This window comes from Phanerochaete carnosa, assembly GCF_000300595.1.
Source record: "Phanerochaete carnosa HHB-10118-sp unplaced genomic scaffold PHACAscaffold_4, whole genome shotgun sequence".
Lineage (NCBI taxonomy): Eukaryota > Fungi > Basidiomycota > Agaricomycetes > Polyporales > Phanerochaetaceae > Phanerochaete > Phanerochaete carnosa.
In genome coordinates, this window is record NW_006767631.1 from 2,046,935 (window position 1) to 2,070,273 (window position 23,339).

At 54.6% G+C, this 23,339-nt stretch overlaps 7 protein-coding genes and 2 non-coding genes across 9 annotated transcripts; 5 read left to right on the forward strand and 4 right to left on the reverse strand.

Annotated features, from left to right (window-relative positions):
• Positions 1–1,163: 1,163 nt before the first annotated feature.
• PHACADRAFT_92990 (uncharacterized protein) lies at positions 1,164–1,376 on the forward strand (the record flags this gene model as incomplete). The annotated part of the gene is made up of 1 exon (XM_007394608.1): positions 1,164–1,376. One exon carries the CDS (start codon positions 1,164–1,166, stop codon positions 1,374–1,376), a length of 213 nt encoding a protein of 70 aa, XP_007394670.1.
• Positions 1,377–4,359: 2,983 nt separating this feature from the next.
• PHACADRAFT_172519 (uncharacterized protein) lies at positions 4,360–6,953 on the forward strand. The gene is made up of 6 exons (XM_007394609.1): positions 4,360–4,448; positions 4,863–5,974; positions 6,032–6,244; positions 6,300–6,474; positions 6,540–6,631; positions 6,685–6,953. Exons 1-6 carry the CDS (start codon positions 4,427–4,429, stop codon positions 6,727–6,729), a joined length of 1,659 nt encoding a protein of 552 aa, XP_007394671.1. The 5' UTR covers positions 4,360–4,426; the 3' UTR covers positions 6,730–6,953.
• Positions 6,954–7,114: 161 nt separating this feature from the next.
• On the reverse strand, positions 7,115–9,279 carry PHACADRAFT_254178 (uncharacterized protein). The gene is made up of 2 exons (XM_007394610.1): positions 8,370–9,279; positions 7,115–8,320 (listed from the first exon to the last, which is right to left on the reverse strand). Exons 1-2 carry the CDS (start codon positions 9,209–9,211, stop codon positions 7,531–7,533), a joined length of 1,632 nt encoding a protein of 543 aa, XP_007394672.1. The 5' UTR covers positions 9,212–9,279; the 3' UTR covers positions 7,115–7,530.
• Positions 9,280–10,457: 1,178 nt separating this feature from the next.
• Positions 10,458–13,298, forward strand: PHACADRAFT_254180 (uncharacterized protein). Its single transcript, XM_007394611.1, has 6 exons — positions 10,458–11,141; positions 11,214–11,674; positions 11,731–12,078; positions 12,128–12,531; positions 12,582–12,854; positions 12,913–13,298. Exons 2-6 carry the CDS (start codon positions 11,456–11,458, stop codon positions 13,256–13,258), a joined length of 1,590 nt encoding a protein of 529 aa, XP_007394673.1. The 5' UTR covers positions 10,458–11,141; positions 11,214–11,455; the 3' UTR covers positions 13,259–13,298.
• A 460-nt stretch (positions 13,299–13,758) lies between these two features.
• Positions 13,759–13,843, reverse strand: PHACADRAFT_t57. The gene has a single exon. It is a non-coding gene; the product is annotated as a tRNA-Asp (tRNA).
• Positions 13,844–14,090: 247 nt separating this feature from the next.
• On the forward strand, positions 14,091–15,532 carry PHACADRAFT_254183 (uncharacterized protein). The gene is made up of 4 exons (XM_007394612.1): positions 14,091–14,450; positions 14,500–15,020; positions 15,071–15,189; positions 15,247–15,532. Exons 1-4 carry the CDS (start codon positions 14,250–14,252, stop codon positions 15,435–15,437), a joined length of 1,032 nt encoding a protein of 343 aa, XP_007394674.1. The 5' UTR covers positions 14,091–14,249; the 3' UTR covers positions 15,438–15,532.
• Positions 15,533–17,556: 2,024 nt separating this feature from the next.
• PHACADRAFT_254184 (uncharacterized protein) lies at positions 17,557–18,923 on the reverse strand (the record flags this gene model as incomplete). The annotated part of the gene is made up of 6 exons (XM_007394613.1): positions 17,557–17,784; positions 17,839–18,219; positions 18,276–18,597; positions 18,676–18,764; positions 18,821–18,861; positions 18,913–18,923. The coding sequence occupies 6 exons, from the start codon at positions 18,921–18,923 to the stop codon at positions 17,765–17,767; spliced, it is 864 nt and encodes a 287-aa protein (XP_007394675.1). The 3' UTR covers positions 17,557–17,764.
• Positions 18,924–19,032: 109 nt separating this feature from the next.
• On the forward strand, positions 19,033–19,111 carry PHACADRAFT_t49. The gene has a single exon. It is a non-coding gene; the product is annotated as a tRNA-Tyr (tRNA).
• Positions 19,112–21,037: 1,926 nt separating this feature from the next.
• PHACADRAFT_254186 (uncharacterized protein) lies at positions 21,038–22,685 on the reverse strand. Its single transcript, XM_007394614.1, has 3 exons — positions 22,462–22,685; positions 22,079–22,378; positions 21,038–22,028 (listed from the first exon to the last, which is right to left on the reverse strand). Exons 1-3 carry the CDS (start codon positions 22,648–22,650, stop codon positions 21,204–21,206), a joined length of 1,314 nt encoding a protein of 437 aa, XP_007394676.1. The 5' UTR covers positions 22,651–22,685; the 3' UTR covers positions 21,038–21,203.
• Between the last annotated feature and the right edge of the window lie 654 nt (positions 22,686–23,339).

The window sequence follows — 23,339 nt, forward strand, 5'->3', positions numbered from 1 at the left end:
CGCGGTGGAGTCCAATGGCTGAACGCTTCCCCGGTGCGACGGTTGCTAGCAGGGGTTCTGGGTCATTTGGCGCCCTCCTCAACAATCCCTTCGAACACCCTGACGACGCGTACGATAACTCTGGCGAGCGGATACACAGAGGTCATGTAATTCAAAGTAGCTCGGATCTCGAAGCCGGAGGATACCGGTCTAGCGAAGGTCTCCTGACACACGGCGCTGCTTTGGAACCGTCGCCGCCACCGTCGTCTGACTTACATGGTCTTACACCTCCGACTCCTTCACGATCACCAGAGCGATTGCGCACCAGCTCTGAGCCTGATCCGGCCGCCTGGCTCGGCGGCAAGGACGTCCCGTACGTTGTAGCCCTTGGAGCCGATCCTCTCGAAGGCCCCTTGTCACCTCTACCTGGAGAGGCATTATCCTCGGTAGGGCATGGTAGCGATCCGTTCAATGATTCAAGCGGCTCCGACATCGACCACCTCATGATGGCAAGCTCTCCGCGGGCTGCCGCCTATCCTGGCATGCATCCGAGTAGAAGCGGGAATGGCAACATCAGCCGTCTGTCCATTGATGATCAGGCATACGCTGAGTCTTCTGCACATGGGCACGCTGACGGGTCTTTGAGTGGCCATGGGCACGCGTTATCATCCGCGGGACATGGCGCGTCAAGCTCGAGTATCGGCCATCGTATGGCTACAGGCCTTGACGGTCGCCAATCACCTGGTCCATCGAGTTTGCTGCCGACCCAGAAACTGCCGCCTCCCACAGCATATCATGCTGTAACCGAGGATGAGGAGAACAAGGATGCCTCACGAAAGCGAAGCGGAAGCTTCTTAGGACGACCGTTGAGATGGGTCCGTGGCGGGCGACCGTCAAGTTCATCTTCAGCGTCTATAGCCTCGCAACGGGGCTCGATGACTTCGCAGGTCTTATTGAACAACGCCATGACCACACAGTTCGGCACGCCACGCATGGGATCAGAAGCTCCGTCGCCCAACATCCCGACGATTACGCGCCAAGGACCGAGCAGCGCAAGCCTCTCGTCCATCTTCCGACCGCAATCGCCGACGTTGGGTTCTCTCCCGCCAGCCGTATTCGAGCAATATGGCTCGATACCCGAGGGATCTGTACTGCGCGGCACGCTCGTTTGGCCTGGTCTTGGGATGCTGGCGAATGCGGGCATGCCGTCACCGGCGTTAACGGAACGTTCGGGTCACCACGCACCAGATGGTCTACTCGATCCCACTCTTGGTATACATCTTGACGGCCAAGGCATGCGCAGCTCGGCTGCTATCAGTCTTCGTGACGACATCGATTACTCCAGACCGATAGGAGGGGTAAGTAAGATTGTCTGTGATGACTTCTGTATTAACTAAATTCTGTATGCGCTGCAGCTTATCAATAACAGGATGTATAGCACATCCAGTATACCAACAATGACAAGTACCCCCGAACGAACGCGTCGCAACTCAGTTGAGTCTGAGCGTTCACACTATAGCACACCTGTCCCGGACCTCCCCTCGCCTTATCTCTCATAGACGCTCCGGTACGCTTCCCTCTCTCGTCGCCATACACGTACTCTTGTATCTGCCCTTGATATGAACTGTGATCAGTCGCATCGTTATTCTGTTCGTTTGCATGTATCATAGACTTCCTCTTCACAGGGACATCACACACGCCTTGTTGTATATAACTCTCTCTCTCTCTCGTAGGTGACTTGCTCGAGACATAATAAAATGACACATAGTAGAAGACATAATATGATACCATGTTGCAGAGCGGTCCGACACCATGTGCTTCGAATTGTCTGTAATCTAAAGCAGAGTGCACCACTACCTCGCCGAGGCCCAATGCTCAATCGTAGGATGTAGCTGCAACATAGGCACAAATAGACATTGCGGAAGCTGACTAGGCTGTCGGACGTGTCTCTTGGCTGCAGCTGCGGTATGCCCGACAGGCGAATGATGCGAAGGCCGGAAGGCTATCTGTGACAGTGATGGTGGCATGGTCACCTGGACGTTTGAGTGGATCGGCCGCGGTCCCCTGAAGGATACGCTCTACATGAACCAGTGGTGAGGGAGCCGCATTGTTCCGTGGTTGGATGAGACGAGGATCAATGGCAACGGCTCCGGTAGAGTTTACAGACCAAACGGGAAGTTTGACGGCTGTAAAGAGTGGATCCGGGTCGCAGTTGGAGCGAATGCAGAGGTCCTAGCAGATCGAGTGCCAGCAGCATACATGGTCAGAATCGGCCAAGACGTTCCACGGAGAGACGAACTGAGTGTCCGAAGGGAGGTCGCGATATAGCCCCGCAAGCACCGACGTGCCCTGGCGAATATAAGCGCCTACGGCCTCCTCTGAGGCTGGGGGATAGGGCTGGGCAGGCGCACCAGCCACGACTTCGGTATCACCCGCACATCGAGTGTTCGAGTAGTACTCAAACGGACCTGCAGTAGCTGGGGAAAGGGTTCTTCTTGTTTCGCCGTCGTGCTGACCTCTGTCCGATGATGAAGGCTTGTCTCCGACGCAAAACAATTTGGTCTCTGGATGATTGCCTGGTAGCACAACCTCGGGTGATCTGGAACACGTTGAAGGAGGTGTTTCGTGGTAATTATGTTTGAAACGAGTGGAAGCTACTGGGTGATTCAGAGTGAGGGAGGGGTGTAGGTAGACTGCGGTGACAGGGGCGGAGAAGTAGGAACGGTGGGCGGCCCATCGCTGATCCATAAACGAGTTTTTTTAGATAACTGCCAAGATACTGTACTTCAACGACATACCATGAGCATCAGCAATAGGTGACTTTGCCAATACCTTGAACAGGTTCCGTGTTCGGGCTTTTCGCAGAGGAAGCTTCTCTTTACGGCATACATTTGATTTTTGACCATGCCGTTATGAGTATGAGCATTACTGACAGCGCGAGGATGTCAAACACTTACTCTGGACCTTGGAACACTTTCTCCCAGCCGTCTTCATCTCGGCTCTGTTTATCGGCCTTCGCGGGGGCCAGCGCACCATCTTCCGGCACTTCCACCGCTGACAAGCGCGTACGAACCTCCGGCCAGTGTGCAGCTACGTAGGACATCAACTTCAGCATGATTTTGTAAAATGGGGGGTTTGTTTTTCTCGGACTCGACATCCTGAGTAGCAAATTGGATGTCGCACTGAGCCACGTCGTATATGTGCGCGAGATCCTCGACATGGTCAGTCGCGTAAGCCAATGGTGTTTCGCGGGCTCCGTACACCAGCAAGCACGTCCAGGCTAATATTTATCCACTTGCTTCGTCACAGCAGGACACGGTTGCACTGAGATGTGCTTGATTTCTTCCATGCACGAACGCAGGAAGTCGCCGATGAAATTTGGAGTGTGCTAGAAAACGAGAGAGCGGTAGGGGAGCCAGGGCTCGTCGTCGCCGCTATTGGTGAGCATGTCGCAGATGTCAGAGTCGGTGTATATTTGGGAACGCGAAAGTGACGAGGCGACAGCGACAGGGCTGCCCGGGCAGTCCGCCCAGCTACTACGCTTGCGCCAAATCAGGGCAAAGCGCCTGGTCACGAACTAAGATAAGTATCCCTATTCCTCTACATGAGACTCGCCGTGAAAGAGGGAGACAGTAATGAAACTCATCGGCCTCTTGGAACGACCGGACGCAGGCGATGTCATTCGACGACTCGGCTTCGCCAGTTCCCAGACATGGAAAGCATCTATACGACGGCTTCGCTGTTCACCAAGAGTTTGAGAGTCAGCGACTTGCAGTTTCTATGCATCGAAAGGCTCACATTCGCCTGACTTGGCGGGGGCTATGTTATGGCACTCGAACAGAAAGTGGTATACATCCAAGCTCCGGTCTTTATTTGGTTTTGTTAGGATCTAAGGCTTTTGCACAACAGGGTCAAATAAACAAGGCGCTCTCAGGGCTTTTTGTGAAGCGCTGCGCGGCCCTGACATGACCATCGATAACTGTCTCTGGTTCTTTTAAAGCGTTCATCACCGTTGTAGCAGGCCCGGAGAGAATACCACGGAGCATCTCATTGGCTGTGGGACAGGGTAGGGACAGTGTTGGCCAGCCAACGAGGCACGTGCGGGACAAGCCAGCTTACAGAGACTTTGGCCCCTTCCGGAAGGTCTTCTGCCACGATATACCGGCCACAATAGCTGCAGACATCCAGTTCTTCGCAGAGCAGTAGGATACGTGAGGTACGGTAACGAACGGCAAGCGTGAGCTGTGAGAACGCAGGGCGAGAGACGGCGTCCGTGCTCACCCATCGGGCGTCTACCGCTGCGGCGTATGCATGACATCAGGGAATCCAGATCCCGATGAGCAGATCTCACTGGGCGAGGTTATAAGTCCGGACCGTGCAGCTCTCCCTTCTCGCGCGTCCCCTCTATCCTCGACCTCTTCATTTCCTCCCATCACATTCCCCCATAATGAGCGGCCGCCTTGCCACAGGTGAGCACACACCCCGCCCTCGACGCGATGCGCTGGCCCTGGGGTGGACGCGACGAGAGCGCTCGCAGGTCCCCTCTCATTCTATACACCCTACTCTGCAAGACTGGGATTCTCAGTGCGAGATGCCTTGTCCCCTCTACGCGATCCGCCCTGCGTATTGGATCTGGGTCGATCTTGGTGCGGGCAATGCGAACAAGATAGTGCTCTTTGGTGTCGGCCCGCATTCCCTGCATAACGCTTAGATCGAAAGCGATGGATATGGCATGGATATATCGGCTCGGAGATTCCACTATGTACGCGACGGGTTGCTTTCCGACTGCATGGTCCGCACCACAGAGGCATTTCGATGCTCCCGCCTCGACACGCCCCTCGCGCCCCTCGAACGAAGCTGACGCTGATAACTTGTTCCGCCAGAATACACTGCTTGGAAGAAGCTCCAGCAGCTCTATGATTCCGAAAAAACCAAGCTCGTCCTTAGAGACCTTTTCTCGCGGGATTCCGAGCGTTTCGCCAAATTCAGTCGCGAGTATGTCTCCTCTGACGGTCCCTCGGTGACCTTCCTCCTCGACTTCTCCAAGAACCTTGTCGACGAAAATGTCCTCTCGACACTGCTCGAACTTGTCCGCGAGGCACAGCTCGAGTCCTATCGAGAGAAGATGTTCTCGGGCGAACACATCAATACCTCTGAGGACCGTGCCGTTCTCCACGTCGCGCTTCGTAACTTCAACGATTGGCAAATTGGCGAGCCTGGCGTGAACGACGTCTCGGGTGTGCTCGCACACATCAAAGAGTTCACGGAGGCGGTCAGGAGCGGTGCGTGGAAAGGCCACACCGGCAAGGCAATCAATACGATCGTCAACATTGGTATTGGCGGCTCTGACCTTGGACCTGTCATGGTCACCGAGGCACTCAAGCCTTACAGCAAGCGCGACCTCAAGGCACACTTCGTCTCCAATATAGACGGTACCCACCTCGCCGAGACTCTCCTTGAGTGCGACCCCGAGACCACCCTCTTCATCATCGCCAGCAAGACCTTCACCACGCAAGAAACCATCACCAACGCGACCAGTGCGCGTGATTGGTTCCTTTCCTCCGCCAAAGACAAAGCACACGTCGCGAAGCACTTTGTCGCGCTCAGCACCAACACCAAGGCCGTCACCGAGTTCGGCATCTCGTCTCAGAACATGTTTCAGTTCTGGGACTGGGTCGGCGGCAGGTATTCGCTGTGGAGCGCCATCGGCCTTAGCATCGCGCTCGTCATCGGCTACGACAACTTCGAGCTCCTGCTGAAGGGCGCGCACGGCATGGACAAGCACTTCCGCACTGCACCTCTCGAACAAAACCTACCCGTCCTGCTCGCGGCGATCGGCATCTGGTACAATGACTTCTACGGTGCCCAGACGCACGCGCTCCTGCCGTACGACCAGTACCTCCACAAGTTCGCGGACTACTTCCAGCAGGGTGACATGGAGTCGAACGGAAAGTCGGTCACCAAGGGCGGTCAGCGCGTGGACTACGAGACTGGCGTACGTCCCCTTTGTTCAGCTCATACACTGCATCCGAGCTGACCGATCGTGGTGCAGCCCATCATCTGGGGTGCAGCTGGTACCAACGGCCAGCACTCGTTCTACCAGCTCGTGCACCAGGGTACGAAGCTGATCCCGTGCGACTTCCTCGCGCCCGCGACGACGCACAACCCGATCGCGAATTCAAAGCACCACCGCATTCTGCTCTCTAATTTCTTTGCTCAGCCCGAGGCGCTCGCGTTCGGCAAGACTGAGGAGGAGGTCCGCAAGGTATGCACCTCGAGGCTAGCTGTGCTGTGTGGACGAGTGCTCACGTCCTGTGCAGGAGCTGGGCCCGAACGCGTCGGAGCCGCTCGTCAAGTCCAAGGTCTTCGTGGGCAACCGCCCGAGCAACAGCATCCTGTTCCCGATCCTCGACCCGCAGACGCTCGGTGCGCTCATCGCGCTTTACGAGCACAAGATCTTCACGCAAGGTGTCATCTGGGGCGTCAACTCCTTCGGTGAGTCGCATATACCCGTTGTCAGACACGGCGAGCCCAGCTCGCGTGCTGACGCCCGTCCGCAGACCAAATGGGCGTCGAGCTCGGCAAGGTCCTCGCGAAGAACATCCTCTCGCAGCTCGAAAAGCCTCAGGACGTCACGGGCCATGACTCTTCGGTACGTTTCACCTTCCCGCTGCCTGCTGCTTGTGCTGATGCATATTCTGCCAGACCACGGGCCTCATCCACTACTACCAGAAGCACCGCAAGGAGTGACTTGCTCCCCTGAAAGCTGCGCGGTCGAGGTTCTGAGCGCGTGTGACAACTTGGAATAGACAGACTAGGTAATTGTATACTGAAGAGAGGAAACAGAAAGTAAAGTGTACATTATGCGGCTGAAATAGAAACTCGGCTCTTTCGTGTAGGGACCTGTCCTTGTACGTGCGACAATATAATGGTGGGCATCCAACCAAGGTATTTTGTTGTGCCCCTTCGTCTGTCTGTCGAGCACCCGACTATGCGTGCTGAATCCACGCTATGAGACCGGAGACGATGTCTCTGTGTGTGCACTAGGTAGTCGGATGTACACAGCATATCTTCAAACGCTGTAGTCGACAAAGCCATTGAGGCTTTCCATTCTCGTTGTACATACGGTGAAAATCCGTAGACTCGTCATGTACATGCCATAGTTCACCTACTTACACCAACAGAAAGAAAGACTCATGAACAAGAACAATGGGTTATCTCGGATTGATTCGAGATAAAACGTGGGCTAAACGCGCGGGGTCGTGACAAAGCAAGACGGTCCACGACAGAAGCAAGAAAAGAAAAGAGGGAAAAAGAGCAGAATGGCGGCTGTATATGGAGGGGGTGTCGCAGTAGTCGGATATGTGTGGTATAGGGTGTCGCAATGAGTAGGGTGTACAGTAAAGATAGCGGCGTATCGCTCGGCAGAGGAAAAGATCGGGTGCAACATAAGGAGAGACAACATATGACCGTGGGTCAGTAGTGGGCAGAGCGGAAGATGGCGAAGCGTCAGCAAAAGGGTGCGTGCAACAAGGCAGGGGGACGAAAAGATCATAGGAAGGGATTCTCATCTACGTCTTCAACTGGTACAACAGCAGCCTCGGGAGGAGTCTTCGGCTTCGTTTGAGGTGCGACAGCTCTCGAAGGCAAGCTAGATGCAACCTTGACATGCGTCGTCTCACGAACTTCATGCACCTCCTCGACTTCACTCTCGAGGCGAGGCGTAGGCGGAGTGACCTTGACTCTTGTCTCCCTCCGGACTTCCCGGACCTCGTCAACCTTGACGACAAGGTCGGGCTCAGGAGCCCGAGCTTTCGGAGGAGGCGGGGGCATGTCATGCACGCCGAATGCACGTTTGGCAGGGTCGCTCCTGTCTTTTTCGGGAAGACGAGGCGTGGTGTGAACCTCTCGCGTCAAATTAAATATTTCAGCGCGCTCCTTGCCCTCCGCCTGAGGCCGCGCCAAGCGCGGACTGCGACGTAGCGACGGCGTCCGCGGAAGCGTGAGCTCATCAGGCTGCTCCTTGGTCTCGGTGTTGTCCTCTTCGTCGGACGTGTCCCATTCGCTCTTCTGCTTCGGCGCGGGCTGCTTGCCTTTGGCCCGAGCTTTCTTCGCTGGGGGTTTCTCATCCGCCTCGCTCGGAGGCATGACATGGCGCCTGCGCCGACCTGACTTCTTATCTGTAGCAAACAGCTTTGTGGGTAGAACATGTTCATCGGGCTCAAAGTCAACGTGCTCGGGTGGGAGCTTGGACGGAGCGTCATCGCGCTCAGGAGCAACACCCGTCTCAGGGTATTTGGGATCATAGAGAGGGTTGATGAACTCCGTACGAACACCGCGGCTAGAAATTACGATGAGAGATATACCTACAGAGCTTCGCGAGTACGTACAAGACGTAGGTGATCGTGGGCTTCTCAATCACTCTCGGCTTTGGGGCTGAGCTTTCTGAGCTAGGACCTGCAACTACGCCTTCTGCATCCGGAGTCTCTGCTCCAAACGAGCTCCCATCGCTGTCCAAAAACGGGTTGTTTGGAGTGTCACGCTCTGGTCCGCCTTTCTTCGGGGCTGGGGGCACAGGCGCAGGCTTTGATTTCCGCGGAGGCGTGCGCAAGCGCGTAGGGGTCCTCGGAGCATCTTCTGGTTCCTCAGATGGCTCCTCCAAGATCAATGGCGGCACTGCAAACCGCTTGACTCGAGGTGATGATCGCCGCTTGGACTGAGGGGGCGACAGCAAACCAGTGCGATTCCGCTTGAGCAGGCGCGAAGGAGGTGACGCTGAAAGAGATCGTTCTGGAGACTCGGAACGCAGACGAGAGCTTGTCGCCGTGTCGGGCTTTGTGTCAGCTTTGCTCTTATCTTTGACCTTTCCAGCGAGTGTGTTATATGAGCTCGTCCAGAATTCGTCCTCTGCTGCCCGCCCGCTGAGTTCTGCTGCAATCTTGTCCACCTGGAGCAGCTTCCGCCTCTTCGAGCCGACCTGTACAGCGCCCTTTATCTCTGCCTTGTGCCAGAGCACGTCCTCTTCCTCCTCTGACGCGTTACCCGCAGCACGTTCATCAATCTCCGAGTCGCTGTCTGCGGCGCGTGAGTGAGTTGAACGCGACCGCTTTCGCTTTCGGGTACGTGGCGGAGTGGGCAGCGAGTGTATCGAAGCGGCCGAGTGACTTCTCCGGAGAGGTTCAGGGCGGTGAGGAGGTAGCTCGACAGGGGACGCGGGCTCTGTGCACGGCATATTCAAACGGTCGGTCTCCTTTTGGGAGCCTATATGTGATGGTAGGGATAAACAGATTATGGTGAAGTAAAGGGAGAAAAAGAAGTGAAAGAGGAGTGGCCCACGATTGTTTTGTGGACGGGGCGGGCAGCGACTAAGTTAGCGACTTGGCGATCCAACAAGCGACAAAACCGGCAATCCCCGAGGACCAAATACATCACAACAAACGCCGTAACGTTCCGCCCGCCCTGGTCCTAGGCTTGTTCTCGTCATTCTACGCTGTATTTCTTGGCGGCGGCTGGGACCCGAACTATTCCTTACAAAGTGAGAGCTGCGGACGTACTCTGCTCTGTCACATGTTGAATCTCGACGCGGGGAACTGCACGCAATATGTCCGTGGGGGACTCGCCCTCGCATATCTGCGTCGGATTTCTTCTCCTACGGGGCACCCACCAGAGTTCAGCGTAGCTTAACTGTGCACTGGGCATATAGCCCACTGCACTCAAGTATGAATCTCGAAGCTCCAGTGCACGCGGTGACGCTGGGCGACTTGGGGATATCGGGGCACTTGAACGGCGTAGCACCAGGTACGCGCCTCGTAGAAGTGAACGCAGGTGATTCACCTGTTTCCCTTTCTTTCCGTTGACGACTCATTTTGACATCAATAGATATATCTCACATAAACCTGTCTGCGGACAGCTCTGAGGATGAACCTCTCGCGCGTAGACACACAAAATTTGAGCAGAAAACGCAAGCGCAAGCGGGCGAATGGCACCAGGACGAGCAATATAAGGCTTGTAACGCCGGATTCTGGCTCTGCGCCGCAACGCTGTCCGAATTGTGGCTCCTCCCAGACCCTAGCCTGGCGGCAGAGCTCGACTGGCGGACTTGAATGTGTTTCATGCGGGCGCTTCGGACTGCTATTCGTAAGTGGACCGATTCTGCTATTGTAGCACTATCTCTCAAGCCACTACAGCATTTGGCGGAGTCCAACTACCCCGAAGCTCACGACAAGTCTGACGAGCTGCCATCGGATCAGCCTGCACCCTCGTCTTTTTCTTCCGCAGGCTCACAACAGGCCATGAAGGCATCGCAGTCAAGGGTAGATGCGGTGTCTGCGACGGTGCCGCCAATGTTGCCACCTCCACCGCGTCATCCAGCTCCTCAGCCACCTTTTCCGTGCTTTGCGACACTCTTCCCCTGTCTGCGCCTCGCCCCCGCAGCAGCTCCAACTGCTTCATACACGCTTAATCCTACTTTAATCCCGACTTCTATGCCAAGTGAATCAACTAAGTGCAGTACCTCACCCGTACCCAAATCTAGTGGCACGTCAGAACGGAGCGTTGCATCAGAGCAAAAAGAATGTCTTCTGAAACACATCCACGACACATCCACCGAGCTCACCGTCACTCTTCCGCCGCCGAGCGTGCCCATCGACATCGACTTGCGACTTGCCGTACTAGACCTTGAGGATGCGATCGGGCAGCTCGAGACTCCCGAGAACCGATTGCAGGCCAGCGGCCAGGACCTACACGGGGAAGATTTTGTAGCGTTGAGGAAGCACAAGGAAAACAAGGTATCGCAGTTGCAGCGGGAAATTGTGTCGCGCGCGGACGTGCTATTGCACAATGAGACAGAGTTCGGTGAGGTTGTCGCTAAGCTGCGCGTTAGGCTCGCTTTGTATGATCAGCTTGCATAGTGCCACAGTCAAATTTACCGTAGCTCTCACGTCCTGTGGTTTAGTTCGCCAAGCCCATGCTGTTGACGTCAGAGAGCCCGAAGCGCATGGTGCCACAAAGCTCTTTGGAAGCGCCCCAAACCCCATGTTGTCCTCCACGATCTTTTTCCCTCATCCCGACGAGGTGACGCGTACGAAGCGTGGGGGCAACATACGCGAAAGAGACTAAAGTTGACGATCTCGAGTGCGCGGGCCGCTTCATTCTTGGCTAAGGTCAGCGTGGTCAGCGTGTACCCAAGCCGCGTGCAGTCGCGCTTCGCATCTCACGAGTAGTCTTCCTAGCAGACCTTACGCTCTCACGAGCGCCACCATGTGTGTTAGGGTCTGGTGGTCTGCTGACGATCGCCGAGTCTGTCAAGCCTTCCATCGTAATTCAGGTCAAGCATCAGGTGGTGGTCGTTCCATTGCCCGTCTGGCTCGGTCCGTCCACTCAAAGCTGGAGCTCTATATGAAGCATCAAGTGATAGACATCCAATGAACGTCTTTCCGAATCTCCCCTCTCCCATCTCGACGTTACTGGTTGAAGGATGCGTCGGATACTGGTCACACTTGCAGCTAGCCTTGAGCTTGCGTTGGCTGTCGACCCGCTCGTCGACTTGGGTCATACCCAGTATCAGGGTATTGCGCTCTCCAATGGTGTCAGTCAATGGCTCGGCATGCGCTTCGCCGCACCACCCACAGGTGACTTGCGGTTCAGCGCACCCGCAGACCCGCCGCCCAACGACACAGTTCAAATAGCCAACACGGTATGCTCACATCTTACACTGGACTCGTGGTGTGTGTTGAGTTGAACATCTCATAGCATGGACCGTTGTGCTTCTCCACCGGTGCAGGATTTCCTCAGTCCGGGCACGCCGAGGACTGCCTCTTCTTAGACGTCTACGCTCCTTCACATGCAACAACCGACTCCAAGCTGCCCGTGATGTTCTTCATCCAGGGCGGTGGCCTCAACGATCTCTCGAATGCAGATTATAACGGATCGCAGCTCATTGAGGCCGCCGACTTCCAAATGATCGTCGTAACCCACAACTACCGCGTCGGTACATTCGGGTTCTTGGCAAGCGCGGAAATTCAGGCCAATGGTAGCATCAACAACGGGTTCTTGGACCAGAGGAAGGCGTTGCAGTGGGTACAAGACAACATTGAGCAGGTTCGTTCCTAGCTTTCGGGTAGAAAATTTCATGCAAATTGCCTCTTAGTTCGGTGGTAATCCCAAACATGTCGTCCTCAGTGGCGATAGCGCCGGGGCTCAATCGATCACTGTTCATTTGACTGCGTTCGGAGGTTCACACACAGACCTCTTCCACGGCGTCATAGCCGAGTCCCAATCTTTCCCGCCCATCTTCAACGTATCCGGTATGCAGTTCGCGTACGATGCGCTCGTCGAAAGGACTGGCTGCGATAACGGGTCGGACACATTGGCTTGTCTGCGGGTATTGGACATCGCTACTCTCCAGAATGCGAGCATCGCTATTCCGTACCCTGGGAGGAACGGTACTCCAAACTTCCTGTATGGCGCCATCGTAGACGGCGACTTGATTCCGGACATTCCATATAATCTCTTCGCACAGGGCCAGTTTGTCGACGTGCCATCTGTGTTCGGGTAAGCGCGGTCCCCAGCATTTTCCGGCATCTCTGCTCAGATAGTCTCAGAGACGATACGAATGAGGGAACAGTCTTCACTCCAAATAACCTTAACTCGACAGAGGATATGAACAATTTCCTGCTGGACAATTTCCCGTTCCTTACCGAAGATGACCTGTCCACCATTGATGCCAACTACCCAGTCGCCGACCAGTTCCCTGATCATGGAGAGTTCTACTTCAACGCGGCTTCTGCCTACGGAGAGACGCGCTACATCTGCCCAGGCATCTTCGTGAGCGACTCGCTCCTCCAATACAACACGCAGCCTGTCTGGAACTACCAGTGAGTTCTCATCCACCACCCGAGGGATACGAGTATATTGACGGCCCGGGTGTGGTAGCTACAACGTAACAGACCCGACTGAGCTCGAAGAAGGTCTCGGTGTCCCCCACACGATCGAAATCAACGCAATATGGGGGTTGAACAGCACGACGGGCACGCCACCTGCCAGCTACTTCACGACAAACGCGAATATAATTCCCGTCATCCAGGGCTACTGGACGAGCTTCATCCGCACGCTCGATCCCAACACCTTGAGAGCGGATGGGACGCCGAGGTGGACAAAGTATGACAGCGTGCACAGGATTTTGTTTGAGACCAATAATACGCGGATGGAGGATATTCCGCGTACTCAACGCCAGAGATGTAACTTCTTGGCGCGCATTGCTCCCAGCCAGCAACAGTAGAGTCTGTTTGCTTGTAACAAGCTTGGAAATAAGGATTCGGTTCAACGATGGATTCGAATGGACAAAGCTTGTCTATTACCCCGACAGTCGTGGAGTCTTCATAATTCTGTCTAGTACGTGCTCGTCTCTCCGGCACCAGCTATCTTCCGAGTCGAGCCCGTACGCAGAGTTGCCAAAAAGTTCTGGTCTTTCCGCCTCCACACTTGACAAATCGTGTACCATCGGTGCAAGACCTGTCTGCATCTGCCAGTGGTGGGCGCTGCACTGAAGCAGGCTATCGGCCGTCGCACAATGCAGCACTAAAGACGCCGCGGGCACATACGGTGCGCGCGTGCCCACGAGTTTATCTCTATCACACCACGATGATTCTGTGCCCAGTCTCCACGCGGGAAAACTATCGATCTTGCTGCATCAGGGAAAAGCCAAAAAGAAACCCCCTCTTTTCAATTTTCAAAATTTAAAATTTCAAGGGGATGCAGCAGACCTTGGAGCAAAACAACCTCCCTGGCGGGGAGTCGAACCCCGCTTTCGCGCGCACCATGGACTTATGACAGGCGCGTGTACTAACCGATATACTACCAGGGACTGGCTGATTTGTTCTATTTTTGGGATGGATCGCACTGCTACTCGCCTACACTCGCCACCAACGCGCAAGAAACTGGCGTGGGAACGAGCCTAGCGGGCTCCGAGTGCAATCCGAGAGAAGGTCGTGTTTCAAAATCTCAGTCATGTAATCCGTCGAAAGCCGTTAACCGCCGTCTGGCAGCCTCTCATCACAAGGCATCGGAGCCCCAGGCGTTCCCCCATCGGCCGTCCGCCGACGACAAGTGCGCGTTGGACTGCCGCGCATTGCTGGATGTTGTCGACATGCGTCATCATCTCTCACCATCCGTGTGCTTAGTGATCACAAGGACTATATAAAGAGGCGTCCTTCTGCAATGAGACATCCGAATATAACCCAGCAATCTCATTTCCTCCCACCGCCACCGCCATGCCAGCCGTCACGAAAGGAAAGGTCCTCGTCACTGGTGCGAACGGCTACATCGCCGTTTGGGTCGTCAAAAACCTCCTTGACCAAGGATACTCTGTTCGCGGCACCGTTCGTCGCGAGTCGTCCATCCCGTATCTCAAGGATACGTTCAAGGACTACGCCGACAGACTCGAGTTTGTCGTTGTCCCGGATATCACAAAGGTCCGTTCTTTCTCGCTCAGAAACCGATTATGTCTGACATTGGGTCTAGGAAGGCGCGTTTGACGACGCCGTCAAGGGAGTAGATGCGATTGAGCATACCGCTTCTCCCTTCTACTTGAACGCCAAGGACCCGCAGGAGCTTATCGTTCCCGCTGTCGCAGGCACACGCACTGTGCTGCAAAGCGCGCAGCAGTACGGTGACAATGTGCGGCGGGTGGTCATCACTTCCTCATGCGCGACCGTTCTCACGGGGGACGTCGTGCCACGCACGTTCAGCGAGAAGGACTGGAACGAGAAGTCGGTGAAGGAGGTCGAGACGAAGGGCACCGGCGCCCTAGGACAGGATATGTACCGCGCAAGCAAGACGCTCGCCGAGCGTGCCGCATGGCAGTTTGCAGAGGACAATAAGGGCAAGATTAAGTTTGACGTTGTGGTGCTCAACCCGCCGTTCGTCTGGGGCCCGACCTTGCATGAAGTTGCCAGAGCTGAGGACCTCAACACGTCCATGCTCGACTGGTACAACACCGTCGTAAAGGGCACTAGGACTGAAGAGCAGCTCGTTAGCATCAGGTTCGTCTACTTCGCACGTGCCTTTAAGTCCTATCTGACGCCTGTTGCAGTTCATCATGGGTCGATGTCCGCGATCTCGGCCTAGCCCATGCTCTTGCTCTGCAGAAACCAGAAGCAGGTGGCGAACGTATCATTGTCTCTTTTGGCCCGTGGAACTGGCAAGATTGGAGTATGCATACATGTATGTTTTTGCCGCACATATCCACTGACAGTTTGCATCGTGTAGTCAACTCCGCACGCAAGGTTGAGCCATCGCTGCCGGCCGGCAAGTCCTCGTACGATCCGAAGGATGCAGTATATATGGTCTGCTACATCACTGAGAAGAGCGATCGTATTCTGGGCTTGAAGTGTCGCGGGATGGACGAAACTGCCGCCGACATTGTTAAAGAGTTCAAGGAGAAGGGCTGGATTCAATAGACCAGAAATTGACGTCTAGATCAATAGTAGCATTCGCCTGCAGCATCAGTCGTAGTATGCGCCTCGGATTGCAATGGCATTCAGCATGACAAATTAAGCCAGATGTGGTTCAACGTTGCCTCCTCAGATCTCAAGCTTCAAAGTACGTCCATGTGGCGCTTCGCCCATTCAATCATACATGTGTGCCATGTGCTGGCACATCATCCGCCGCAGACCACGTCAGGACAAACTTGCCATCCCTAGGTGTGCATATCCCGCATCTTCTCAAAAAATACGGAAGACATCAGCGCACGATTGATTGAGCAGATCAAGGCGGAGTGTGGCACTGACCTTCGCTGTGGATGCTTCGCCTTTCTGGGGACCGCTTTCAATTTTGCCTCATGCCCAGGCCTAGTACTGCTGTGTAGTTTCTCTGTATACAACTTGGAGAATTACCATATGTGGATATCTCTGTGCGCCACTTCCTCGTTGAAGTTCCGCCACATTCTAGTAGACTGCCCGCCTCAGGCAGCCGTAAAATAGGAGCATGTATCGCGCCACACATATAGCCAAGACATAATATCAGATGACGTAGAGAACGAACACTTCGTTCATCGTGCGCCACATACATCGTCGATCACATCCGCGCAGAACGTCGCCTCCGCTGGTGCGCCGCCTTCTTCCGAGCGGATGTACCACTCATCACCACAGCGGGAAGTGGATCAGATCCATTCGCCCGGCTTCTACTCTCAATCTCGAGAGGTACGACTGACGTCGGAGGGCCGCAATGAGCGGAGCCTCGTCCGAGGGCGTGACATTCGCATAATCTGGGCAGGTCTCTTGTGGTGTCGGTACTGAGTTACAGCGCGTTCCGCGCAAGTATGTCGTCGTACAGCCCAAGCACGAGCTCGTGAAATTTGAATCCTCCTCACTGGGAGCGTTGCGATCGTTGAGAGACGTTGATTGTGCTCGCACGATCACATTGCGTACCTTCACCGCGTGCCTGGGATGCTCTGGATGGATAGACAGGAGGGGAAGGAAGCGAGGATAAAAGGCATACTCTCTAAGAGCCAGTGTTGTCACAAACAGCGACTTTTTCTCTCACTTCTTCTCCTCGGTCGAAGAGCGAGTTGCTCTTCATTCGAACGATCTCGAACACATCTCTCTTACGCTCTTCACGAGTATCATGCATTTCACGACGCCCCTCAGCTCGCTCATGGCCGCAATCTTTGTTGCCATCTCGGTAACTCAAGCGCGCCCAGTTGGTACCGGCCTTGTAGCCCGTGGACGTGAGTGTGCCAAAATTCCGGATTGATACATCGAGTCAATAACGCGGCTCCTTGCAGCGCAATACAACACCTATCCCTGCTACCAACAATTCCAGGGCTTCAATGACAGTTCCTGTGACGCCAGTGGCAGCGATACGTCGTCGGACGGCAGCAGCGGGTACAGCAACGGTACAGGTCCCGACCCCAACCAGAGCTGCACTGATGGCACCTGCACCGGTGACTCCGATGGTTCAGACACGGGTGATAGCAACGGATCAAGCAGTGGCAGCGGTCCAGATACGGGCACAGGCCCAGGTAGCAATAACGGTGCGGGAGACAGTGGGTCGGGTAGCGGGTCGGGTAATGGGTCGGGTAACGGATCAGGCAGCGGGTCGGGCAGCGGGTCGGGCAGCGGGTCGGGCAACGGTTCGGGTAGCGGGTCGGGCAACGGATTTGGCTCGGGCTTTGGCGGTAACGGCAACGGCGGCGGCCTCGTCAACATCAATGCCAACGCTGCCAACACCGGCGGAACTGGTGGCAATACGGGGGGCAATGGAAGGCTCATCAATGTCGACGCCAACGCAGCGAACTCGGGTGGGGATGCCGGTGACTCCACTGACGATTTCACCAATGACAGTCTTATTAACGCAGAGCTCAACGCGCTCAACGGCGGGTCGGGCACAGGGTCGGGTAGCCGCGGCAGGTTGGTGGATATCGGTGCGAATGTTGCCAACCGTGGGCAGAGGAAGTAACACTCTGGTGATGAAGGGTCATTGGGAAGCCAATGCTAACGCTCTCGAGTAGTGAGCAGTACGCCTTGTTTGACGTGTCTGGTGCATCGAAAATGTATGATAAGCTCATGTAACTCGTTTGTTTCCATTTATACTTGTTTGGTTAATACTCGGGTGGATGAGTCCAACAACTTGCGTAGTGAGATCGGTGGAGATTACCGTACACTTACAATTCTGCGCGAGCGTAATGAAAGAGCATGCAGTTAGACAGATAAGGAAAGGCAGAAGCGGTGTTATAGAAGTTACAGCACCGAGCCAACATGTTAGTGAAGCGCTTGGGACAAGCCGTCTATCGTTGCTCCCTTGGTTCTGCGGAATCAGCGGTGAGTAGCCATCACAAGCAGATTGAAGACCAGGACGTACGTGACCACTGTACGCTCAAGATCAGATTGTCATATCCACGTCCATGCGTCTTCTCCATCGCCCGCTGCGCAACAGCCTTGTCTTCGAAGCTGACGAACGCGAAACCCTTGCCCGCACCCGTTTCTCTGTCTCGACCGACGTACACCCTCGCGACACGACCGAATGCACCGAAAAGATCGCGCAGGTCGTTTTCCTGTGTATCCTCCGAGATATTCGTGACACGAAGGGTTGGGAGATCGTCACGGGAGCCGCCTGGCCGGCCCATAGACTCTCCAGGTCCACGAGCGCCATTACGCATTGAAGGAGGGACGTATTTGCCGCCTGCAGCTGGTGCGGCGGGTTCGGGTGCAGCGGCATCATCGCCACCAAAGGGAGGAGTATCTGCCACAACCGTTGGAGTTAGCTTCTTTTCCCCGTAACTGGGAGACTCTGCACACCTGTACCATCTAGGCCGGGAAGAGAGTCCTTGTAGGGACATTTTGCTGTAAAGTGATCGCCCTTGCAAAGGCGGCAGGCGACCTTGCCGGCACCAGCACGTACAAGATTGCTCTTCAAAGTTTGCTCGGCGGATGGTTCAGGCTCGGACTGCTTGTTTCCAGCGCTGAGCTTCAGCATGACGCTCTCACCGATAGTAGTGGTTGCTCTGTCCGGGCCTGGTTTGCTGCCCTTTTCTTGGCCAAACTTGGCCCAAGTTTTGCGTTCAGCAACAGTATGATCTACAACCTGCTTCTGCAAAATGCGCTTGATTTTCCGTGTAATCTGTGAGCCAGTAATGCCGGAAGGGACGTCAGCTTTGTCAGTAACGCGCTTCAGGGCTGACATCCTGTACCAACTGACCTTAACCGTTTTCCCCTCATCGTTGATGACGGTCTCTACTATTGTACGGATACCGTTTTCATCGACGTAGTCCTCGCCCTTGGGTTGCTCTGGACAAAGATTATCAAGCCGTCTTTTTGCGCATTGCGATGAAGCTCATACGCACCGAGCTCGTCGATTTCGTCCGCCCAGGAAGTTTTTGGTGCACTACAACCGATTAGCGTCGAGATGGGGAATTGTCATACTTTGGACACATACGTGCTAGCCATCGTTATGGTGCGGGGGTGTGTTAGGGAAATGTCGTCTCGGCTGCATAGGCGACCGAAAACGGTCTAAGCCAATGTTAATTATAGATATACCCTTGACACCTTAGATAAACCCCTGATAGCTCAGTTGGAAGAGCGTGAGACTGTAATTGGCTATCTCAATGTCACCTGTTCGAGCCAGGTTCAGGGGATTAATTTTGCTAATTATCTTTGTCTTATCCATGCCTCTCGTCTCAGTTGTCTCAACCTCACAAGACCTCAGGCCTAGTTGGCTCTCATTTCTTGGTAACGCATTTCGCTGCGAGCACTTGCGCACTTGCTCTCAAGTTCGCTAGTCGCGGTTGACCACAACGAGGCATACCAGAGCATATCAGTGACGTCGCCACGGTAAGTTTCTGTGACGTGAAGTCTTGAACTACTGTATACATGCTACTCTTGCGCTCATTCCTATCTGTCAACAGTCTTCGAAGTAGACTGCCAACTGCCAGCGTTGCTATCTTACTCGTACATGATATGCGGGGAAATGTAGATTCCAACTTGTGCTCCCTATCAAGGCATTTCCCACCTGACACTTAGCGTTTGCGGCAGCATGCAATCTTTCTCGCCGGTGCGGTTCAGCCTACGATTCTTTAGGTGGCTACCCACATTCTTGTGAGCTTGCAAAACTGGTAGCTCGCTATTTGTGCATATACGTGCACTCCATCGCCTGAAATTGTGCCCAACCCCCGACGGGCTAGATGTGTGCGTGTTAGGTCGACCGAAGTAGCGAGTTTATCGGCAGCTCCGACTACAGAAGTCCCACTCCCCTGTGTGCCCAGTTCAGTTCGCCTCCTACCGCAGTTTATTCAAAGTTAAAGAATTTGGCCAATGCCTCGATTTACGACCTGGTGAGGCATACTAAAAGCTGGAGCATTGCAATGCCCTACCCTCCTCGCCTTCGCGGCTCCGCCATTGCCGCTTCGATGGCGGAGTCTGCTGTCTGCTCCGACGGCATTCGCATTAAAAACCAGACGTACTGTTCTTTCCTCCATGTCCGTTTACGTTCACTCTCTTATCGAACAACGACTGGCGATTTCTTATATAGCTCGCACAGGAATCCAAGAAGTTATCTTTTTGAAGGTTTGAAGGACTGTGGTGAAGACAAATGCTCCGTAAGCGCTCTGTCCTAATTGATGCTACCGTCAATCATGATTTGCGCGACAACAGGATGCTCCTCAGCTCGAGCTTCTAGCTGATCTGATAAGACCGTTGTTTCCGTAGATGGTCTCGTTCTTAAGTCTCAGGACAATGCCATAAAAATCCTGGAGCGCTGTGCTAACACTGGTAACCTCCCACCTTAGACTCTAGAGGTCGTCTCCACCCTTGCCTTACACATCGTCGCTCGTGCGGAGAATATCGACTAGATTATCAACACTACTTCTTTCAGCTTACGCTAACAGCGATTTCTAGACACCCTTCACCTTTGACACTCAAGTTTTCCTTGGGGTATCGCTCGAGGGTCGGAGGGCCTCTTCCTCCCTTTCCCTTCATATGCGAAGATCGTGAGCCAGACCAAGTCGGTTGCGCAGTCCGATTGTTCTTTCAAAAAGAGGTTCCCCGGAACTGACAACATACCGGGGAGATGCATTTCAAATCCGACTTTGCTCTCGCGCGCGATAAGCGCACGGCACGCAAGTTCTGGCCGTCGTCCGCCAACGAGCGGGGGGTTTATGGCTGCCGAGCTTTGAGGCCGCCATGTCCAAGCCTGTAACCCTCGGTCGCAACTTGATGACTACAGCGACGTCGTCCCAACCCCCGAGCCCACTGTCAAAGAGCCTGCGACTTTCCCGGCGACCAAAGACCCCAAAGTTTTCGTTTCGAATTCACCTATGTGATACTATGGCTTCAGATGCTGAGCATTGACAGTAAGTACACCGCCTGTAGCCCACGAAGCCATCAGATTGTTAACGATACTGTTGAACAGCCGGTGCGGCCGAGACTCTCATCCCCACCGCTCTAACGGCGGCATGGACTGCGCCGCTATCCAACTCTACCGGTCCCACTTAAGCAACCTCTCATACTAAGAAGTGTGTTGCGGTACTCGATGTTATATATCAACGAATCAGACGTGTCAGCTGGTTATGTCTCGCATTGAGCTTGGCTAACTTCGACTTTCGTCTTGTTTGCAAACATCTCGCGAATGGTAAGAACAAGGAATCTAAGTGATATACAGGTGGAAGTGCAAAAGTACATCTACACTGTCATGTTGCGAAAGCGATGCAAGAGTCACTGATAAATTAGACATTACGCTTCAAGCGTTGCGGCAGCCGCCTCTAGCGCCTGCTCCACATCCGCAACCAGGTCCTCGACATCCTCAACACCAACCGAGAGGCGAATAAGGTTATCGCCGATACCCAACAGGGCACGCTCAGCCTCAGGGATGCTGCCGTGTGTCATCTTGGCAGGGTGCTCCGCGAGAGATTCGACGCCGCCGAGCGATTCGGCGAGAGTGAAGAGGCGCGTCGAACTGAGGAACTTGTCTGCTTGTTCCAGTCCACCGCGGATGCGGAAAGAGATCATGCCGCCATATGGGAAGCCCCCCTCCTCGCCGTGGACGGCGACGTAACTGCCGACGAACTTGTGCGCGTGGGGCGAGAGTGAGCGGTAGGCGAGCTCGTGGCGTGGGTGCGACGCAAGGCCAGGATAGACAACGCCTTCGACGTACGGAGACTTCTCGAGTGCATGCGCGACCGCAAGCGCGTTCGTGCCGTGGGCCTTCATGCGTAGGTGTAATGTTTTCGCGCCACGCTGAGCAAGCCAGCAATCGTATGCACTTGGGACAGCGCCGATCGCGTTCTGGAGGAAGCGCAGAGTCTCCACGAGAGCAGCGTGCCTTGCGGGGAGGATGAGCGCGCCCATGACGACATCGGAGTGGCCGTTGACGTATTTCGTAAGACTATGCATAACGATATCGGCACCTTGAAGTAGCGGGGAAGAGTAGAAGGGTGACAGGAAGGTATTGTCGACAAGAACCAGCGGATTAGACGAATGCGAATGTGCGATGGAGGCAATGCGGGGTATATCGATTAGGCGAAGCGTAGGATTCGTGGGGGACTCAATCCAAATGAGCTGCAAGGAATGAGCAACTATCCGATAACGCAGGGTTTGAGCGGACATACCTTGGTATTAGGCCGGATAGCAGCAACTATGGTATCATCATCTACGTTCTCCAGATCCAGGAATGTTGTCTCTAGACCCTGATTAATCTTTGCGACCCTAGTCATGTAGCGGAAAGTGCCGCCGTAAACGTCATTAACGCTGATAATGTGCGCATTCGGTCCCAGCGACTGGAGGACGGTGGCAGTAGTAGAAGATCCGGAGGCGAATGCGATGCCGTAAGCTCCGCCCGTCTCTATCGATGCAAGGGTCTCTTCGAGGGCATTTCGATTCGGGTTGCCTGAGCGAGAATACTCAAAGCCCTACAAAATTTGCCGTCAGTTCATTGTTCACAGCGGCATGCGAGAAGGGGGAAATGCAAGAAAATCTGAAAGCGCCCACTCACTTTGTGGTTCCCAATGCCGTCCTGCTTATACGTCGTGCTGAGCGAGATTGCTGGGATGACAGCACCGGTCTCGGGATTTGGCTCGGAGCCTACGTGAATAGCACGGGTGCCGAAGCCGTCTGGTTTCTTCACACCGTTGGTGTGTCCGTTAGTGTTGTGGGCTTCGCCATTGATCAAGACAGGAGACATCGTGAGCGAGGGACTTGCAGTTGGCTGGGGTATGGAGGAGAGGTGTATGCCGTAGTTTGCGAAAGGAGAGGATGCATGCGAGCGCAAGCTTTTATACGGACGTGATGGACCGAGGTGGTTGCAAGATGGCGAGCGAATGTGCAAAGTGACAGCTGACAAATCGAGTTGGCGGGTGCACCGCCGTCTTATGAACCGCCCTTTGTCTCGCTAAGGCTCCATTTCAACTTTCTCCAAGCTCGGCAAGGCTGATCCATAGACCCCAGAAACTGTTGTAATGCGAGTCGGTGTGGTTCTAGCAGAGTGGTTCACGTCAGGAGACGCTTATGTCCACCTTCCGCTTCAGCTGCAACCTTTCTCGAGGAAATTCCCAGCCCAAGAACATGGCGGCACACAGCAAAGCTTGATGTAGGGCGGCGTACGAGTGCAGTGACGCCGACCCCGCAAGGATTCGCAATGTTCCTCCCCGGGTGGCCGACCTAGAGTGACACATAGTGATGACGTTTGTCAAGAATGACCAATAGGCAGCATCTCAAGAATGCAAGATGAATGAAGCACAGTATGTCTGATGACTAAAGCTAGAACAAGGCCTTGTTTGTCGCTCCGGCCCATGATGTAGCCGTCGCGAAGTTCGTAGGGGAGCCAGCGATAGAACCACGCCGACGTCGGTGGACATCTTCGCAGTCTATATC

Bases quoted from the DNA above. Each gene is read 5' to 3' on its own strand.
- PHACADRAFT_172519 (XM_007394609.1), top strand. From the start codon at position 4,427: ATGAGCGGCCGCCTTGCCACAG. The intron at 4,449-4,862 runs GTGAGCACACAC...TTGTTCCGCCAG, and splicing joins GAGCGGCCGCCTTGCCACAG to AATACACTGCTTGGAAGAAG. The intron at 6,475-6,539 runs GTGAGTCGCATA...GCCCGTCCGCAG, and splicing joins CTGGGGCGTCAACTCCTTCG to ACCAAATGGGCGTCGAGCTC.
- PHACADRAFT_254178 (XM_007394610.1), bottom strand. From the start codon at position 9,211: ATGCCGTGCACAGAGCCCGCGTCCCCTGTCGAGCTACCTCCTCACCGC. The intron at 8,321-8,369 runs GTACGTACTCGC...CGTAATTTCTAG, and splicing joins CCCACGATCACCTACGTCTT to CCGCGGTGTTCGTACGGAGT.
- PHACADRAFT_254180 (XM_007394611.1), top strand. From the start codon at position 11,456: ATGCGTCGGATACTGGTCACACTTGCAGCTAGCCTTGAGCTTGCGTTG. The intron at 12,532-12,581 runs GTAAGCGCGGTC...AGATAGTCTCAG, and splicing joins GACGTGCCATCTGTGTTCGG to AGACGATACGAATGAGGGAA. The intron at 12,855-12,912 runs GTGAGTTCTCAT...CGGGTGTGGTAG, and splicing joins CAGCCTGTCTGGAACTACCA to CTACAACGTAACAGACCCGA.
- PHACADRAFT_254183 (XM_007394612.1), top strand. From the start codon at position 14,250: ATGCCAGCCGTCACGAAAGGAAAGGTCCTCGTCACTGGTGCGAACGGC. The intron at 14,451-14,499 runs GTCCGTTCTTTC...CATTGGGTCTAG, and splicing joins TTGTCCCGGATATCACAAAG to GAAGGCGCGTTTGACGACGC. The intron at 15,021-15,070 runs GTTCGTCTACTT...CGCCTGTTGCAG, and splicing joins GAGCAGCTCGTTAGCATCAG to TTCATCATGGGTCGATGTCC.
- PHACADRAFT_254186 (XM_007394614.1), bottom strand. From the start codon at position 22,650: ATGTCTCCTGTCTTGATCAATGGCGAAGCCCACAACACTAACGGACAC. The intron at 22,379-22,461 runs GTGAGTGGGCGC...CAAATTTTGTAG, and splicing joins ACGGCATTGGGAACCACAAA to GGCTTTGAGTATTCTCGCTC. The intron at 22,029-22,078 runs GTATGTCCGCTC...CATTCCTTGCAG, and splicing joins CTATCCGGCCTAATACCAAG to CTCATTTGGATTGAGTCCCC.